Below are 20283 nucleotides of genomic sequence, written 5' to 3'. Positions count from 1 at the left end.
CGCCGCTTTGTTTGGCGCAGAAGCGAACGTCGTCGTCCAAACGGACAACGCGGATCGTCAAACGGAGATCGTCTTCATTTCCGGGATCTTTTTCATCAACGAGTCCATTTCTACTTTTCATTCAAACGAAAGCATTCATGCAATCGAGCGCGTCCGCTGACGAGTGGCAAAGTCGGGACGAGCGTCGTTAAAAGTTGTGAAACGTGCCAACGAGTTGAGGACCCTTTCGCCATTTCTTATCCGCGACAGGCCGACTTGGGCGACCAATCAACTTTTGAACAGTGCTATCACATGCTAAAGTTAGCACACGCACATCACACGCGTGTCACACGCCAAAGTGCAAATTGCCTGTTTGTCGCTGGCGAACGGACAAACAGGCTCATGATCGCCTCCGGGCCGAAACGAGCCGCCGCCATGTGATCGGCGCTCACTTCAAACACACGCTCGCTCGTTGAATAGCAACAAAGGACACTCGATTAGGTACGTTTCGCATGTACAGTCTTGGATGTATGTAGTTACGCGCACGCAAGTGTGTTGTTGAGGCTCCAGCGAGGGAGACGTCTGCTTTCTCTTTTTGTATGGAAGGCAAAGAATGTGTGTGTGTGTGTGTGTGTGTGTGTGTGTGTGTGTGTGTGGGCGCGAAGGCATCAGTTTGCATATTTTTGTACTCTGAGTAGCAGGAATGTGCTCAGTGATGACCAGCGACAGATGCCTCGCTTCAGGCCCCGCCGACATCTGTGTGTCGTCGGTGTGCGTTTGAGATTTGAGATTTTAGGGTTGAACTGGGTTACGGTTGAGGTTAGGGTAAGGCAGGGGTGGCCAAGTTGGGTCTTCGAGAGCTCCTGATTCATGATCAGGAGCGTTATCGGGCTTCTGCAAAGTGTGCTGATGAGCTGATCATTAGATTCAGCTGCACTGTAAGAGGGAAACGTGGAAAGCAGGCTGGATAGGAGCTCTCCAGGACCGGTTAGAAAGATTCCCGCAGAAATTTTGAATGGGACTGCTGACTCTTGCAGTAGTACTTGCAGAAGGAGTAGTAGCTGATTTTAGGCCACTTCCTGTGGGAATCAAGTCACTTCTGGGTCACTTCCTGCTGAAATCAGGTCTCTTCCTGTTGATTTTAAGCCACTTCCGGGTCACTCCCTGTTGAAATCAGGTCACTTCCTGTTGATTTTAAGCCACTTCCAGGTCACTTCCGGTTGATTTTAAGCCACTTCCGGCTTACTTTCTATTGCAACAGGCCACTTCCTGTTGATTTTAGGCCACTTCCGGGTTACTTCCTGTTGAAATCAGGTCACTTCCTGTTGATTTTAAGTCACTTCCGGTTGATTTTAAGCCACTTCCGGGTTACTTTCTATTGCAACAGGCCACTTCCTGTTGATTTTAGGCCACTTCCGGGTCACTTCCTGTTAAAATCAAGTCACTTCCTGTTGATTTTAGGACACTATTGGGTCACTTCCTGTTGATTTTAAGCCACTTCCAGGTCCCTTCCTGTTAAAATCAAGTCACTTCCTGTTGATTTTAAGCCACTTCCAGGTCCCTTCCTGTTAAAATCAAGTCACTTCCTGTTGATTTTAGGACACTATTGGGTCACTTCCTGTTGATTTTAAGCCACTTCCAGGTCCCTTCCTGTTGAAATCAAGTCACTTCCTGTTGATTATAGGACACTATTGGGTCACTTCCTGTTGATTTTAGGCCACTTTTGGGGTCACTTTCTTATAAAATAATGTATTGCTATAATAATTCAATGACAAGTCCCTACTTGGATAGTCAGGTGGGACTGTGTGTGCGTGCGTGCGTGTGTGTGTGTGTGTGTCTGCATAAGTGTGTGTGTGTGTGTGTGTGTGTGTGTGTGTGTGTGTGTTGATGCTGACCTTTGGACACAGCTGACGGTCTGACAAGTGTACATGCCTTCACCAGGCCCACATGACGCAAGCACACTATTTGACATGATGCATTTGCTAGCCCCTCCCCCTAACCCCAACCGTCCAAAATGATTGCCTACTTCTATTCCTGACCCTAACCTCAACCATAACCCAATTCAAACCTAAAGTCTAAAACCAAGTCCTCAAAAAGAGGTCTGAACTTGTGGGGCCCAGCAAAATGGCCCCACATGGACGGGTGGGCCCCACAACTCTGAAATCCCGGGATGTTGGCCCCCACTTTGTAACAAAAACAAGACCACACACACACACACAGGTCATGTCAGGTGACGCGGTGGTGTTGTGACATCATCACGTCCAATTCGATCCCTCTGATGTCAAATGATGGATTTTCTCGATTCTTGACGAAGAAAACGTCTTTTGCGCTTTTTGTGTTTCTGCGTTTGCTGCCGACTCGCGTTGATGACAAAAGTGATGCCATCGTGCACGTTGCAAGTCACGAAGGCAGCCTGTTGCTCTTTTGGGTTTTTGCGCTTTTGCTGACTCGTCAACACTCGGCGCTCATTAGCAAGCTAATTAGCAAGCTAATGAGCTAGCAAGCTGTTTTGCTCATTAACGCAATGCGCACACGTGACACTTTTCTCAGATGTGCTCAGAAGTTCTTTCTTTCACATGCTGCCTTCATTCTTCCCTTCCTTCTCTCCTTCCTCCCATTCTTCCTTCCTTCCTTTGACTGTCTTCTTTCCTGCTTTAGTCACTTTTCCTTCCTTCCTTCCTTCCTTCCTTCCTTGACTTGTCTTTCTATGTATCTTTGCTCCATCCATCCTTCTTTCAATCTTTCCATCGCTTCCTTCTTTTTCTTCCTCCATCTTTTCCTTACTTTCTTTGTCTTCCTTCCTGCCTTACCTTTCCTCCTTGCTTCCATTCCTTCACAGTCATCTTTCTTCCTTTTTACTCCCTTTTTCTTTTCTTCCATAATACCATCAATCTTTTCTTCTTTGTGTTCTTCCTTTCTGCCCCCATTCTCTTTGTTCCTGTCTTCCTCCTTGCCTTCCATACATCCTTCCTTCACTTACGGACTTTCCTCTTACCCTTCCTTCCTCCCGTCCTTCCTTCCTCTCTGTTTTTCCTTCCTTCCTTCCTTCTTTCTTTGCTTTCTGCCTCTATTCCCTTCTTCCCTATTTGTTCCTTCTTTCCTCATTGCCTTCCATACAATTTTCCTTCCTTCCTTCACTGTCTTTCCTCATTTTAACTCCTTTCTTTCCTTCTTTGTGTCTTTCCTTCTTTCCTTTCTGCCTTCATTCCCTTCTTCACTCTTTGTTCCTTCTTTATTGCCTTCCATACATTCTTCCCTTCTTCCTTCCTCCACTGTCTTCTTTCCTTCTTTAACTCCCTTTTCTTTTCTTCTTTTACACCATCCATCTTTCCTTCTTTGTGTCCTTTCTTTCCTTTCTGCCTCCATTTCCTTCTTCCCTCTTTATTCTTTCCTTCCTCATTTGCTTCCATACATTCTTTCCTTTCTTCCTTCCTCCTTTCCTCCTCTCCCTCCTCATCTCCTTGCTAAACGCAACTTCATTTATATCGCGCTTATGAAGCTAACAGGTGAACCGAAGCCTATCGCTGCCAACTTTTGGCGACCAGTCCGGGGTGTTACCCCAGCAGAGCACATTTGGACCAACGTTTCAAGCATTCCCAATTTGCAGTCTTGGATTTTGGGGAGAAGCCCCAGAAAACGATAACAAGCCACAAAGTCCGCACAGGAAGGCCGTCACAACTGTGAGGCAGACGTGATGGCCACTAGGCCACCGTGCTGTTGCCAGTCAAGTGGAATTAATCCACTCCTCCGAATATGCACACACACACACACACACACACACACACACACGCACACGCACGTGGCGGACTTTGGATGGAGTGCGACGCTATGAATAGAAGTGCGATGGTGTGGCATTGATGTCACGTGTATGTCATCATGTACGCGATTCTATCGTTCGATAAAATTCATTTTTTAACTTGAATAAAAAATATATCGGAAAGAAGACATTTGTGTTTTATTCATGGTGATAAATTAGCATTAATTGCTCTATAGCTCAAATTATGGAGAGATAATCCAATCGAAATCGAATCCAATTTAAAAATGAATTGATGCATCGAAAAACTATTTTCTAGATGAATCGATTGCAAAAATAATCGTTTAACCTAGCCCTAGAGTAAATATGGGATAACTAGAGAGGAAGTAAATATGGCATAGTTTTTATCCCACAGCAATAACGGCAGTAAACAACTCTACAAGGTAACACTGGTTGCTACTGCGAGATGGCACTATGTGCTTATTTTACTTGGTTTTATATTTCAAGTGTTTCTTTAAAAAAATGTCTTTTATAGTTTTATAGGACTTGAATGTTTTAGCACTGACTGGTTTGGCACGAATCTTTGTTGTACATGTTACAATGACAATTAAGATTCTATCTATTTTATGAACATTTATTCTAACATTAGGTGCCTTTGGTGTAGTACCATGTTGCGCCACAACATGCCTAGGCAGCACCGAGCTACTGGGGGACGTGCAGCATCCACAATTTCGCCAACCTGATTTTCCTGCCACAGTCGTATATATTGCTCGACGAGCGGTCCCCGAACAGGTTACGCCGATGCTAATTTCCATTAGCCCAGCGATGGTGCTTCGTGTTATATGTTAGCATCAGCTAGCTTTGATACTTAATTGCTAGAGATTGAGAGTGTCAGCAGGCGTTCTGATGTATGTTTCTGATTTTCTTCCTCAATGACATGAGACAATCCGGAAACAATGTGGGCCACTGGCGGGCGCATGCATTATTCCCTCACTGGAGAGCTTTGTTATCTTTGGAGCGACGCACTCATGCTCTGTGCTGCCAAATGAGCTCACAAAGCTCCTTTTCTCCATGACGCCGACTGCGCTCGGCCGCGTCCCAGCTTGCTTGACACTCCACTCTGCTAAATGAATGAATGAGACACGCACACACCAGCAGCCTCACTTAAATTGATTTGATTTGATTTGATTAGGAAATGATGCAGAGCTTCATCTTGGCAGAGGAGAGTTCTTAGAAAAGAAAAACAAATCCACGTCTGCCACGTTTCTCTTCCAGGAACTCTTTTCTTGAAACTTTCTGGAGGTGTCCCAATACTTTTGTGGTTCAATGTGTGTTATGTGTTGGTAGCTCACGTAACTTTTAATTGCCTCGTTTGCGTAGTTGAAGCTGTGGTGCTAAAAATAGAACGATGCTGTTACGTCCTCGCAGACGCTAATTTTCGCTCTCATACATACGACATGATATTTGTAATGAATGGAGAATGTGAAAACAGGAAACGGAAAACAGAGCAGCCTTCCAAATTAAGAGCATGGATTTCAAAACAAGATATCATTAAACACACACTAAACAGCTTGAGAAATTCTCAACATGGCGGAAATTACTAAATGACTTGAAGCCAAATTGTATTGAATTGAATTCTTTGCACTTCACTGAATTCCTTCAAAAGTTGTACAAGCACATCTTTTGATTGGGACTTTTTTTTTCTGGCTACTGGATTATTTGTTTCATTTTATTTATCGATTAAAAAAAATAATTTTATTGTGTGCTCTATGCAAAATGACTTTTATGAGCAAATTGTAAAAAATATACCGTATTTTTCGCACTATAAGGATTATAAGGCGAACTGTCGCTTTTTGAGAAAATGAAAGGCTTTTAGGTGCGCCTTATGTGCGGAAAATACGGTATATAATTGAATGTTTTTAAAGAGGCCATTCATTGAAGGTGCGCCTTATAATCCGATGGCCTTATAGTGTGAAAAATACGGTATATGTCATTTAAAATAGTTTTTTTTGGGGGGGGGTTATGTATCATAAGTACGAAATGGTATCGGCACTTGGTATCCGTATCGGTGAGTACTGAAGATTTAAATATTGCATCGGTCCCCAAAAAAAAGGGTGTCAAAAATCCCTAGTTTTGATGTCACTTGCCTTACGTATAGCAAATATTTGTCATCTTTTCTTCCATCTTCACCTCTTGTAGGTGTCCCAATACTTTTGTCCAAACACATTTTCTTCACTTCTTACTTCCTTTGAAGACGGCCCACATCTTTAATCATTGTTTCTTTTCTTCACTTCTTGCACGCGTCCAAATGTTCATCTCCTGTCGGTGTCCCAATACTTTTGTCTCCCCGTGTTGTTGGCGTGCCCATAAATGGAGACGGCGTGAAGAGAAGGATAGGGGGGTGGGGGGGGGGATGCCAGTGAAGGGAAAGAGAGAGAGGGGGAGAGAATTAGCAAAAGACAAAAATAGGAGAGTCAGGACGGCCAAAGAAAACAAAAGACGACAAGAAAGAAGGAGAAGGGCAGGAAGTCGTCTCTCGCTCGGCCAATCAAAACACAGGAAACTCCAAAAACAACACGATTTCACCCAATTGGAAAGTCATCTTCCACACGCTTACATAGTAACTAAATAGACACCTCAACATAAACTTGATTTACACTCCAACAGAGACTTGAGATCGTCTCAAACACAAAAAAAGGCAGTATTGTCTATTGATTAAAACAAATGTCTATAATAATATCATATATCATACTGCGGACTGCAAGCAGCCTCCAATCACACTCTGAGTGGCCCCTTAATTAATAATAATGATAATAATAAAAAAACTTGTTTTTCTCCAAATCCAAACAATTCTTGAAAACACGCTGATAAACATTCATTGCATGTTTTTTTGGGGAAAAACGTGGAGAAATGGGTAACAAAATCCCGGAAAAAAAAAACAAAACGAGATATATATATATATATATATATATATATATATATATATAAAATTCCCCATTTCGTACACATTTTTACAAGTTACGTTGATCACATCATATAATTTGCAACATTGACATCCGAAAAAAGGGCTGACGGGTAGAAGCCATGGCTTATATATATATATATATATATATATATATATATATATATAGCTGATATGATTTAGCACCAAATGTAAATGAGTGGAAATGTTTTTATCTTTGGCAATCAATTTCATGAACCTTCAGGGCAGAATTGAACGTGACGATGTGTAATCCTTAGCACCAGCTAATATTGAACTAATAATCCATTCCATTTAAAAACCCATATTGTTTTTAATAATATACCAAATTGAACCCCCAAAAACTAATACTAAAACTAAAATCATCACTTCCTGTTGATTTCCTGCTGCAGCGCGACTACTTCCTGTTCATCCGGGCTGGACGGCAACCAGCTCTCGCATGTGTCCCAATACTTTTGTCCACATTTTCTTGTCTTGGCAGAAGTGCGAAACAGGAAGTTGTCAAAAGGGCAACGGGGGTCAGGACGCACACATCCTGCGACGCACACGTGCGCAACTCCGCACGTCCACGCGCACCCCCGTACCCGCTGGCCAGTTCATCCCAATTTGCGATTTACATTTTGCTTTCAAAAGTGTTATCATCGGACAAAAAAAACAAAACGATGATTGTGCAGAGCGTCGCTAACAACTTTTTTTAAAAATCGACAATAATTGATTCCAATTTTTTTTAAATAAGTTTACTAAGTTTGAATGTGAGTTGAATTTAGTGGATATAAAGACCACCAACAAAACGAGCCTATGCTAAACGGTTAACAATTGTGGTTAGCATCGGCCCCGGATCAACTCGAATCACACAGCATAGCAACCGCACTTCCAGGTTGCCGCAAATGTGTTTTTTAAAATGATTTCATTTTTGAAATCAATCAATAATTGTTTTATTAATTGTAATTTAAATAGCAATCAGAATAAATGTGATTATTATTTTCATAATCCCAAACACACAAATACGCTCATACACGTCCACACATACACACATGCATGTACATTTACACGCATACACACACACACACACAAAAAATTAAAATGTGATCAAAAGTTTTGGAACAGCTCCAGAGGTGGCAAATCCAGGTCCAGAAAGTCAAAACCCTGCCACAGTTTGGCTTTAGCCCCTGAAGCTAGCTAGCTCCTGAGCTAGCTCTCATGGTGCTTGTTTACCTTTCAGGGAGCTAGCTAGCTAGCTAGCATCAGGGGCTAAAGCCAAACTGTGGCAGGGTTTTGACTTTCTGGACCTGGATTTGCCACCTCTGGACAGGTCCAGGAAGCAAGAAGAAAAGTTTGTGCGTGTGTGCTGAAAGTGGGTCAGTGGTCAAAGTGGCATCCGACACCGAGCACGCTTAAAATATCAACAACAAATGCGTGTGAGTGTGCGCGCATCTCAATTGAGTTGCCGAGGGTTTGACCCCGGAACCGATGAAGTGCAGATCCAAGTGTTGACCGATGAGGTTTGAAAAGGTGCCGGTTGATTGTGCCGCTTCTTCACTTCCTGCTTGCCTCGCACCAACTGCACTTTAGTACTGCCACGGAAAAAGGAAGGGAACGAAATCAAAAGTGAACCCGCAGCGCAACTCTTGCCGTCTATTTGCGGACTTCAGGGGAGACGTCCGTCCCCACAACACCCTCGGGACAAGTCTGCGATGGAAACACACGCGCGCTTGCAATTGGCTTCCGTCGAGAACGCTCTAAAAAGAGAATTGTTGAAGCAACTTTAAAAAATGGCTTCAGTTGGTAACACACATTTAAATAAAGTTCATCCAAAGTGAATATATTAAGTTGAATTAATCATAAGTTCATTCAACTTAATATATTCACTTTGGATGAACTTAATTAAATTGTGTGTTACCAATTGAAGCCATTTTTTTTTAAGTTGGTCAATAATTCAATTTGTAATCTTACATTTCTTCAACAATTCTCTTTTTTCGAATGTGTGTCCTGAAAGGAGCCGGCTCGGTAAGAAGGAGCAGGAAGAGGAGGACATCGACGTAAAATAGGAATAAAACATATGCATCTCACTTTGGCCTGCTAAGGAACAAACAGGGCTGCCTATGTGACTTCATTAGCTTTACTTTAGCATAGAGATCGACTGAGCTGCTTTTTTTTCAGGGCCGATACCGATTCTCGGCAATCAGGGAGGCCGATAACCGATAAGTGAAGCCGATAAAAAATTGGTGTCAAAATGTGCAATAATAATAAAAAGTCCAGCACATGACTTCTTAAATACTTTTCATCACATGTTTATTAAACAGCTTTTGTGATTTGCAACATGTTAAAGTGTTTTTAGATCTTAAAAAACAGACAACAACGAGGCTCAGCATGATGTCTTATGAAGTTCAATGAAAACAAATGTCTTATTACAATTGACTACAGTAAATAAGTTTCCCCCAAAATAAATATAACTGAAATGTTCAATGTTCATCTTTGACTTCTCTTTGTTTTCAAGTTGTAAAACAAAAAGTGTTTCCTAAACGAGCTGCTGGCCAGCTGAGAAACGAAACGTCCGATCAACGCGGCTTGTCTTCTCTCTTTTGCTTTTTGGGGAAGTTCGGTTAGCATGCAAGCTAACCGTTAGCTCGCGGGCTAACCTAATAGCCGTTAGCTCGTGGGCTAACCTAATAGCCGTTAGCTCGCGGGCTAACCGTTAGCTCGCGGGCTAACCTAACTCTTTGACTGCCAGACGTTTTCAGAAAAGGGTTGTCGCCAGTGCCAGCCGATTTAAGCATTTTGACTGATCTTTCAAGGTCCACAGAAAATGTTGTGTTTGGACTATGGAAACACACATACTACCAAATGAAAGATTGGACTCTCATCTTTCATCAGAAAAAAAAAAGTTTGTTTCTACCTTATTCCGTTTTTCAGTAATCAACAATAGAAAATGGTTAGTTTCACCTCTGTTTTGAAACATACGTCTTTTAACGTCTTTGGCACTCCGCCCGCACGCTAACTCCCAAATAGCCACTAATCATTATTAACAATATAGTCCTACAAATTACACAAAGATAATAGGAAAATAAAAACAATGCGCATAAAAAAAATAAGTTGCGCACCATATTCAACTTTCAATTCGAATAAGTGAAACAACAGCTCCTCCTACTGGTGAAACAGAAATTACAGGTAGACGTCAACTGTTGCAAAGGGAGAAAAACTGAGAAGAGAAGATGAGAACGGAAGAAGGACTTTTTTCCCTTTAAAACTTTATTTACAAAGGAAAATGGACAAGACAAAATGTGCAGGAAAATGACAAACTGGTTTTGCTGCTTCTTCAGTGGAGGCATGAAAAGCATCTCAACTTTTTTTCTTTTTCTTTCTTTCTTTTCTTTTGGTCTGCGTGTCAGTGAAGTGACGGTTGAAAGCAACGTCTCCTGTCGGCGTTCCAAAGCTGACTCAACATGTGGCTGATGTAAACACCTGCTGCTCCCTCAGGCGTGTGCGCGCGCGCGCGTGCGTGCGTGCGTGAATAGCAGAGCCCCGCTTATTACTATTTGTGTATTGATTTTGTTTTTGATAAGCTGCGTTTGCCGGACTTCCTGAATTTCCTTTTGAAAAATAAATAGTCCATCCAACTCCTCAACTGACTTTTTGTTTAAAAGCAAGAATGGGCAACTTCAAAGCTTCAATACATTTTTTCATCAGTGGCTTGTATGACAAAAAAATTAAATATGGACAAAATGCATGCATACGTTTTTTGTGTGTGTTCAAAAAAAAAATACATTCCTCAATACAACATGCTGGCATTTCTATTCTTTTTTGCTCTCATGCTTAAAATGACCATTCACACAAAAGTCAACTAAGCCATGTCTGCCATCTAGTGGTTGCAACTTGCAACAACAGTCCACGCATTTTTGCTGTTCGGCAATCACAAATTCGCAAAAAAAAAATTCTAACCCTAAGAAAAATATTTTTTCCCCCACCATTTACCGTAAAGCCTGTTTTTGTTGGAAAAAAATATGAATGTTTATCACCGTTTTATCAAAATATATATTTTTGTCCAATCCAAAATTTGCGGTTTTTAATCCCTGCCTCAAAGCGCTGCAAAATTATTTTGGGCCAACCATAGTTGCCATCTTCACATTCTACACTGTCATATCTGCAACTTTGAATGCGTGCAACTTTGAACTCATTGACTGGTAGCCATTTTCACTGAAGCAACCCCCTTCGCTCCCGACTCTCGTCTTACTGAATTTGGACCGATCTGGCAAGGCCCCCCACGAGATTGTGTTCTACGGACTGACCGGCGGAGGCACTTCGTTGTCACTTGTTAGCATTCGCAGGGATAACCAGCACGCAGTTGTCGACCACACGGGGGCGCCGTTTGTTAACATCACAGCTGTATTTGCAAGCTTCCACTTTGAGGTGTTGTTGCCGCTGGCTGATCTCTTGCTCTGCTGCCACCTGCTGGCCGTTTTTGTAATAACTGTTCTCTTCAGTTCCGAGGCTGCATCGCGCCTTCTTTCTGTATGCGCTAGCATCATTATTATTATTATTATTATTATTATTATTATTTTAAAGGTCTTTGGGAGCATGGCAATATTTAAAATCGAAGGTATTTGTATGTTTTTGGGAGCAAATGAGTTAAAGGCTGGTTCTGTCCTGGTGAGTGCCGTGGGTGGCGCTTTATGTGCCGACTGTGGGTTGTGTCTTGGCTGCAGCTCGTGCTCGTCGCGTGTTTATTGCGTTTGTAATGCTGCATATTTGGAAGGAAATTCCGCTAGAATACGGCGAGGGTCGGACTGCATAGTTTCGTTTTTGAGTTTGAGGTTCCGCGCTCGACTTGAGCTAGCATTGCAAATCTTTCTTTTTTTTGTCCCGAGCCGATTCCTTTCTTCTTCTTGTTCCCTCTCGTACTTCCTGGCGGCATCAAGCAAGAAAATCCGCTGTCTCCATTTCGCCACCTCCTCCTGTTCTCCGTCCTCCTCCTCTTCTTCTTTTTTCTTTTCTTTTCCCGCCGGTCCCGCCTTTGTCCCTGCTGGGTTCTGGTTCCCACAGCCCGGTGCCGGCCGGCTGCCTCTATTTGGTCTTGCAGCTTCACGCACACACATACGCAAAGCCGCTGAGCATTTGAAAAGGGTCGTGTGGAAAAAGTCACCAAGGTTCTGCTGGCGGCGCCCCCTTGTGGACACTCGTGTCCTGCTCCTCAATTTAGCATTTGGGTTAGCAGGTGACTCGTTGCGTGGCGTTCAATCCGGCTTTGATTCTCGATGACTTCCCGACACTCTCGATGAGTGACTTCAGTTTACAGTTGGGGTTTTTTTTTCTGACAAAAACTGGAAACTCTCCACTCAGTTGAAAAGTGGACAAGATGAAGGCCATCGCGAGACGACTGGAGATGATCGGTTCTGCTCTTGCAGATGATTTTATTCTCCGATTGATGATGACGATGGTCTTCGCTTTGAGATGATTCTCTTGTTCTAGAGCGATTCCATCAATTCTACAAATATTCAATGTTGCCAGCACGACTTCTTTTCTAGATGTTTGTCCTCATTTATACACACTTGTCTTCTACTCTAGATGACTTTTTGTCCTAGATTGTTGGGTTCTATTGTAGACAATTGCGTTCTATTCCAGGTGATTGTTTTCCATTCTAGATGGTTCTGTTCTAATCTAGATGGTTGCTTTTTCTTCCTTGTCTAAGACGACTGCCTTCTGTTCTAGATGTTTGTGCTCTTACGATGATGTTCTATTCTAGATGACTGACTATTGTTCTAGATTGTTGGGTTCTATTTGTAGACAATTGTGTTCTGTTCTTGGTGACTGTTTTTCAGTCTGGATTATCTTTTTTCCCCCTTCTTTTTCTTCTGTTCTAGACGTTTGTGTTCCTTTCTAAACGTTTTTTTTTTGCTGTAGATTGCTGTGTTCCGGATAATTGTGTTCTATTCGAGGTGTTTGTTTTCCGTTATTTTGATGATTGCATTGTAATCTAGATGATTGTTTTTGTTCTGGGGGTTTTCTTGTAGGTTCTAGAGTCTTGTACTCCTTCTTGTCTTACAATGTAGACGACTGTTGCTTTTTCTAGATGTTTGTCTTCTGTTGTGCTGTTCCAGATAAAACTTGTTTTTGTTCATTCTAGATGAGAATATTCTTTTGTAGATGGCGTTCTTGTCTCGATGCTCGCGTTGTCGTCAGCGATTGTGCCGCGATGGCCGTGACGTCATCGCGGGCGCATCCCGGCACACAAAACTATTTTTTGGGAGAACGAGCGTCCAATCGGATCATTTGAGTGTCACTTTCAATGACAGACTGTCTTTTGTCTTTGTCCAATTCCAATTAATCTGTCAGCCCACGCACGCACGCACGCACACGCACGCGCGCGCACGTCAAGATGTGCAGCGGTTGGTTGCGTCCTGTCGTGCTTTTGCTGATCCGAGCGGCGCGCGTCTGCTTAAGTCGGATTTGTCAAGTCGTCCGTGCAAAAGTCAGTTTTTTCTCTTCTTCTTTTTGGTTGGGAAGAAATCCTGTCAGGTTGTCACGTCTTTCCACTTCCTCCTTTTGGCTTTGAGGACTCGTCCGGCTGGCGTCCGCCCACTTTGATTAAAAAGCGACACGTTTAAATTGGGAATGACGGGAAGCCCCGCCCCCCTCCAGCGGACAAGACAAATGTAAGCCCCGCCCCCCTCCAGCGGATAAGACAAACGTCGGCTGATTGGAGCAACTCGTGCTGACTCAGCAACTTTTTACATCCATGATTAGTGCTGTCACTATCCAATATTTTTAGAATCGATTAATCGACTCATTGAATTATTTTCAATTTTGCATTAAATTGTATTATAAAAGCATTTTCTCTCTTAAGGACTATTTATGAACCAGCGATTGATGCTTATTTCATACTATATATGTATTTAAATAGTGATTAAGAAAAAAGCGGTGGATTGATGTTGTACTACGTAATCGGTTCAGCGTTAAACACAAAAGACAATCCGTTTTCTTTCATGAATGACTACGAAAATCCGTCAACAATGACTGTTGATATGCTGAAATCAATTCAAAAACCATGACTGGATTATTAAAATAGTTGTCGATGAATTTACTAATCAATGACTTGTCGATGAATCATTCATTCTGACTGATGACCAACGTCCTCTTTTCCGTCTTCTTGTCAGGTGACATCACGCAGAAAGGTTACGAGAAGAAAAGGTCTCAGCTGATTGGAGCCTTTTTACCACAAGGTAAGCACGGCTGCGCCTCCCGCATGCGCGAAGCACATTCAAACGTGTTCAACACGCTCATGTTTTGTTGTTGTTGTTGTTTTTTAAGATGATGACGCATTTAAAAATGTTTCTGTGCTCCAAAGAAGCCAAGTGTGCTCGCTTCAAGCTTTTGATTTCTCCTTGTTGACGTTTACTTTAAAAACAACAACATTGCGTGAGGGCTGCAACGAAGCATGATGTTTAGAATTGATGCATTTCTTGTTCATTTTTCCATTTTTTTTCCTAATGGATGAATCGAATAAAATCAATGTTTTGTATTTTCCATCCTTGCATTTCAAAACAAGACAATATTTGCAAATTGTCATACAACATAAATTGAAGATGATTCAATTACCGGCTTGGCCCGGAACATCCATTGAAAAATCGGTAAAAATAAAGTAAAAAACAAAAACTGATTTTTGAAAATTGTGCATTAAAAACAAAAAAAAACCACACCAAGCTTTTTAGTCTGCTTTCATGGAGGAATATAAAAATGGGGGAATATTTCCTGGTGAGTGGCTGAAATTTAAAGGATTTGCACAATTTTAAGTTAAACAAGGTTTCTAAACGATTGGTGAACAAAATAATTGCCCTCCTTAATTGATCATTAATTTTTGTACCTGCGCATCACATATTAAAACATCAAAACATTCAACACAACCAAATCATTTACCGAACCAAATGATGTTATCTTACCGCTAACATATAATGTGAAACGCCATAGACAAGCTAATGGAATTAGCATAAATGTTACGATAATTATAAGCCTTATAAGGACGCAACATTTTTTTTAACGAGTTAGCCAACCGATTAATCGGTAAGATCTGAACAAAAATGGTTAAATGTGGCAAAGTTGTATTTTGTGTGCAGCTGCGGACGCGTCGGGGGGGCAGGAGAGGAGAGCGCCGCTGGCCACGCCGACCTCGCCGTCCTCGGCGTCCTCGCCGTCCTCGCCGTCCTCGGCGTCCCGCCACCACCGCAGACGTTTGTCGGGTTCTCGGGACGAACGCTACCGCTCAGGTGAGGAGGCGACCGCACGCCGCAAAATCCTTTTGCCATAAAGTCGCCAAATAGAAGCCACTTCTTTTGTTCCCGTTCAAATCGGGATTGGTCGCCCGCCCGCCCCGCCCGGATCGGATCAGTTGTCCGTCCATCGTTAACGGGTTTGTGCGTCTTTTGCGCGCTCAGACATCCACAGCGAGGCGGTGCAGGCGGCGCTGGCCAAACAACGGGAGAGGAAGATGGCCGTCCCCATGCCGTCCAAGCGGCGCTCCCTGCTGGTGCACAACTGCGTGGACGCGTACACGCCGCCAGGTAGCCCACAAAGCGCCGCCTTAAAGGTCAAGTCCGGGCTTTTTTAAAGCGAACCCTAACAAACGTTGGGAAACCATATCAATCACATTACTTGAAGGTCATAGTTTATAGAAACATACAATTACAAAAAGAACATCTGTAGAATGTCTCCAGAGGTGCAAAAAAAGGATATTTTTGGAAAAAAATTCAATATAGCAGATAATTAATTGCTGAATATTGGAAGGGTTAATCCATCCTAGAGGGGTAGAATCTGTCCTAGGACTCTTTAATCCGGGGATTAATTTGTTCTAGGACACTTTAACCCCCGAGGATTACTCTGTCCTAGGACACTTTAATTCCCGGTGATTAATCTGTCCTAGGACGCTTTAATCCGGGGATTACTCTGTCCTAGGACACTTTAATTCCCGGTGATTAATCTGTCCTTGGACACTTTAATTCCCAGTGATTAATCTGTCCTAGGACGCTTTAACCCCCGGGTTAAAGTGTCAGGAGGGTTCACGTGTCCTGTTACACCTGGTCTAGGGCTGCTCGATTATGAAGAAAATATTCATCACAATTAATTTGGTAATAATTGAAATCAGGATTAGGGCGACCATTTGGTTTTTGGTGCAAAACAAGAAAATGTTTAAACCTAAAAAATATGGAGACAAATACAATTCTTTGAAAGACTATAATTATGCACGTTCCTTTTGGATGAAACAAAATTGAAGTATTTGTATTTGCCGTCTATATTTCCAAAGTCCAAACGTCTGCATTTGCTCTCAGATACGTCCTCGGGTTCCGAGGAGGAGGAGGGAGAAGGCGAGGAAGAGGAGGACGGAGGAGGAAATGCGGGCGTGGCGGGAACCTCCTCCAGCCTGGAGGGCGGCACCAACTGGACGGGTGGCGCCGGCTCGCCCGCCGTCACGACCAACTCGTCCACCGCCTCCTCGTCCTCGTCCGGCGGCAGCGGTGCGGCGGCGGCGGCCCGCGGGCGCCTGGCCCAGGTTCTGGCCCAGCACGTCCACATGGCAGCGCACCAGCAACACCTGCGTCTGCACCAGCAGCGCCACAAGACCGGTAAGGAGATGGACCACCGCGGAGTTGCCGCACTCGGGTCACACCAAGAAAAGAAAAACAAATCGAGTTTAAACGTGCGGGAATAAGTGGCGGCGCTTTGGATTGGTTTTGATCCCATTTGGTAAACATGACTACAGTATGTGTGTCTTATGGGGTTCCGCAGGGTTCGGTTATAGAGCCGCTGCTTTTCTCTTCGTATTTGCTGACTCGGGTTCCAACTAGTGCTGTCACTATCAAATATTTTTTTACATCTATTATTCAATCAATTAATCGACAAATCGGATTCATTTTTATTTTGCATTAAACTGTATTACAAAAGCAACCCCCCCCATTATTGTTTATTAACCAGTGATTGGTGTTTATTTTGTACTTATCATCCATATAGTAAAAAATAAATAAAACAAAAGGTAGATTGTTGTTTCCAAAGTGAAAGCAGATGTTTGCAAATGTTTTGATTAAACGCAGAAGATAATCGGACGACAGAAATCAATCAATCAAGCAATTACTGTTGATATCTCTTTGACTGCCAAAAACGTTAAATAACGTTTCGTAAAATCCTATGGAGGAGTGCCAAAGACGTTAAAAGACGTTTTTTTCAAAACAGGTGAAATAACCATTTTCTATTGTTGATTACTCAAAAACGGAATAAGGTAGAAACAAACTTTTTTTTTTCTGATGGAAGATGAGAGTCCAATCTTTCATTTGGTAGTATGTGTGTTTCCATAGTCCAAACACATAATTTTCTATGGACCTTGAAAGATCAGTCAAAATGCTTAAAATCGGCTGGCACCCACGGCATCCCTTTTCTGAAAACGTCTGGCAGTCAAAGAGATATGATGACATCAGAGGATTTGGACAATTTGAAATAAAAAAAAATGTCTCCAAACAATTACTCGATTATTGAGATAGTCGTCGATTCATTTGGTAATCAATTAATTTTGCCAGCTCTAGCTGTCACTATCGAATATTTTTAGAATGGATTAATCTATCGATTATTCAATCGATAACTTGACTAATCGGATTGGTTTAAATTTTGCATCAAGTGTATTACAACAGGATTGCTGTTGTACGATGTTACCGGTTCGATCATTGTTTTTGAAAGAAAAAAAGAGATGTTTGCAAAACACACCAGATAATCGTCTGTCTTCTTTCATGAACGATGACAGAAATCAGTCAACAATGACGGTTGATTTGCTCAAATCAGAAGATTTGGAACATTTGAAATGAAGAAAATGTCTGCAAACAATTACTGGAATATTCAAATAGTTGTCGATTCATTTAACTCAAGAAGAAGAATCGCTTTCATAATGTCAAGATTTCAGCTGTGATGCAACAAAGAATTGACGATTAATTGACAAATAATTGATTATCCGATTATAACAGAATCGTTCTGAAATATTTTATTTCAATTGTCCAAATGATCGCAATTTCAGCCTCTCACGAGAAATGATGCTGCCATTTTTGTAGTCCTCTCAGACTTTGTGTTTTTTCAAAATAAGACATTTACACAACATTGGCTTTTGTTTTGGAAAACAGTGGTCAAAACTTTGGCGGGTCTTCTGAAACCAAAGCAGTACTTGAATAATCTTGTAGACTCTAGATGCCACAAGACACGAGTGGCAAAGCCCTACTTTTGTCCAAATGAGGCTCCTCAACACAGCTGGCATGACAGACGGAAGAACAATTTCTATTTATAAGAAATAAATGATCGTTTCCAGACATATTTAGAGAAAGTGGATCAATGACAGCATTTGACGTCTTAAAGCCCGCCCCCAGCGAACCTGACCCCCAAAGTCCTATAAATGTCTCCAAGTCCAAATGAATTCCAAAACCGTCAGCTGGCGCGAGTGCAGCTCTCTCAAGGTCGCCGTCTGTTTTTTATTTATTGATGCGGACGATTGTCGGACGTCGGAATGCGCGGCGCCGGCGGCCTCCCTTCGTCTTCTTCTTCTTCTTCTTCTTCTTCTTCTTCTTCTTCTTCTTCCCGCCGCCGCCGCCTCGCAATCTGCCGTCCAATCACAAACAGCGCGCGCAAGAATGTCTGCCGCTTGTCAAGGTTAAACATCGCGTCCACGTCGGCAGGGGTCCAAGATCTTTTCTTTTCTTTCTTGCGGCGGAAATACTCGTCATTGTCTTCAACGCACATTTCTCAGCGGACAAAAACTGGACTAGCCAGGACGAAAAACCTCATTAATAAACAATAATTGGGACTGAAGCATTTTGCATTTTTGTCGACTCGTGAAGATGAGACAAAAAAACTTTACTTTATAAAAAAACTGGACTAAAATCAATGGACATTTTAGTTCTTGGACAAAAAGGAGACAAATATGATATGATTTTGTCAAATCCCGTCTCTGCTATTCTGTCATGTGACACGCAGTGACACGCCCCCTTTCAAGGAAGTGAATTCACGGTAAAAGTAAAAAAAAAAAAGAAAAAAGCTATAACGTAACATTAACTCTTTGACCGCCAAAAACGTTTAGTAACGTTTTGTGAAATCCAAATGAGTGCCGCCAAAAACGTTGATCCAACGGCTTTAATGTTCCAACGATAATGTTGATCTGACGGCTAACTAATGCTGACTAACTTATTAGCTGACTAACTTACTTGTTGTTGAATCAAGTCATCAAAAAGATGAGAGAAAATTGCACGTGAAATAGTTTTAGATCCGAAATGTTCAACACGAGCTGCTAACAAAAAAAAAATATACACGGATAAAAAGATTGTCCTGACGAAGACGTTGGCGGTTTTTGTTGACTAAAACTAGACCAATAAAATGATTTTTTTGGGGGACTAAAATAGAAACGAAAATGCTCGACTTCTAGTCGACTAAAAATGGGCTAAATGAAAAGTGGACGAGGTCGACAAGCAATGAGAAAAACCAACAAGCGCGATTGAAACTGGACATTTTAAAAAAGTCGCCTAAAATCAACACTAGTGGAAAAAGTCGAGGTGGACACGTCGGACTCAGTCCGGCTGCGGGAAAACTTGTATTTTCAGACCTCACAAGTCGGGTCATTTATTTTTATTTGTATTTTTTTTTCTTTCTGGAGAAAGAAAGGTCATTTATTTTTAGCTGCTAAGACGCAACAAATTGAGCTGGAAAAGTTCCTAACCATCTTTTCTTTGCGACACGAACACGTCGGGCTTCTCGACGATGAAGGAAAAATTGATCACGATTCTGATCAAGACGATCATTAGTTTTTTTGGTGAAAACGTCAAAAATCTTGAGACAAACACGTTTCTTTCAAGCACTTTAATTCCGCACGTTTCTTTAGGACCAAACGAGATGAAAGCTCTCAACTTTCCCACACATTAAAATAGTTGTCAAATGTGTCAAAGACGACACGTCTGTGACTCGCTTTCCTCAAAATTGACTTTTTTTGCTGTCCCTAAATCAGCCCAAAACGGCTCTGCTCAAAGCAGCCTGTTTTCGGGGCGTGTCCCTTTTATGTAAATCGCTGCACCAGGCCACGCCTTTTTGAAAATTGTGGAGTGTCGTTGTGTCAAATTGTCATTGAATTTCCAATCGTCGTTCCCGACCGACACGTTCGGCTTCTTCACACTCAAACGAAAAGAAATGCCTCAAAACACAACGAAAAAGTTTGTCTTTTTTAGAGGGATTAGGAAATGAACACGCACACTTTTGTGCTTTAAAAAATATACAATACTAATAATAAGAATACAATGATGATGATGACAGGGATAGGTACCAAAGACCTACTTTTTTTTTTTTGTTTTTGTATGGCCCAATTTGGGTCAGCACGACTGAGCCGCGATTCACTTTTTTTCTGGTTCCGGATTTTCCATCGGGCCATTTGGAAGAAGTTTCATTTGGAAATGGTTCTTGTGAGCAAACGCGCTCATCGATCGGCAATTTGCTGAGCTCGTGGAAGTTTTCTCTTTCGGTCATGATGTCATCGAGCGATGACATCATCCGTCTCTGCTGAAAATACAAA

The 20283-nt window shown here is 42.1% G+C and overlaps 1 protein-coding gene across 2 annotated transcripts in view; it reads left to right on the top strand.

The window, feature by feature from the left end:
• Nucleotides 1-20283, top strand: part of LOC144043022 (disco-interacting protein 2 homolog C-like) — a 61428-nt gene that overhangs the window by 7828 nt on the left and 33317 nt on the right. The window contains exons 2-5 of one of the 2 annotated variants that reach the window (XM_077556208.1): nucleotides 13865-13930; nucleotides 14822-14971; nucleotides 15140-15265; nucleotides 16031-16324. In XM_077556208.1, the coding sequence (XP_077412334.1) occupies nucleotides 13865-13930; nucleotides 14822-14971; nucleotides 15140-15265; nucleotides 16031-16324 (636 nt within the window). Of the gene's footprint in view, nucleotides 1-13864; nucleotides 13931-14804; nucleotides 14972-15139; nucleotides 15266-16030; nucleotides 16325-20283 lie in introns of those variants that run through there. The other variant, XM_077556209.1, reaches the window with a different exon arrangement.

Source organism: Vanacampus margaritifer, chromosome 2 (assembly GCF_051991255.1).
Source record: "Vanacampus margaritifer isolate UIUO_Vmar chromosome 2, RoL_Vmar_1.0, whole genome shotgun sequence".
Classification (NCBI taxonomy): Eukaryota; Metazoa; Chordata; class Actinopteri; order Syngnathiformes; family Syngnathidae; genus Vanacampus; species Vanacampus margaritifer.
This window is presented reverse-complemented; position numbering and strand designations above follow the sequence as displayed.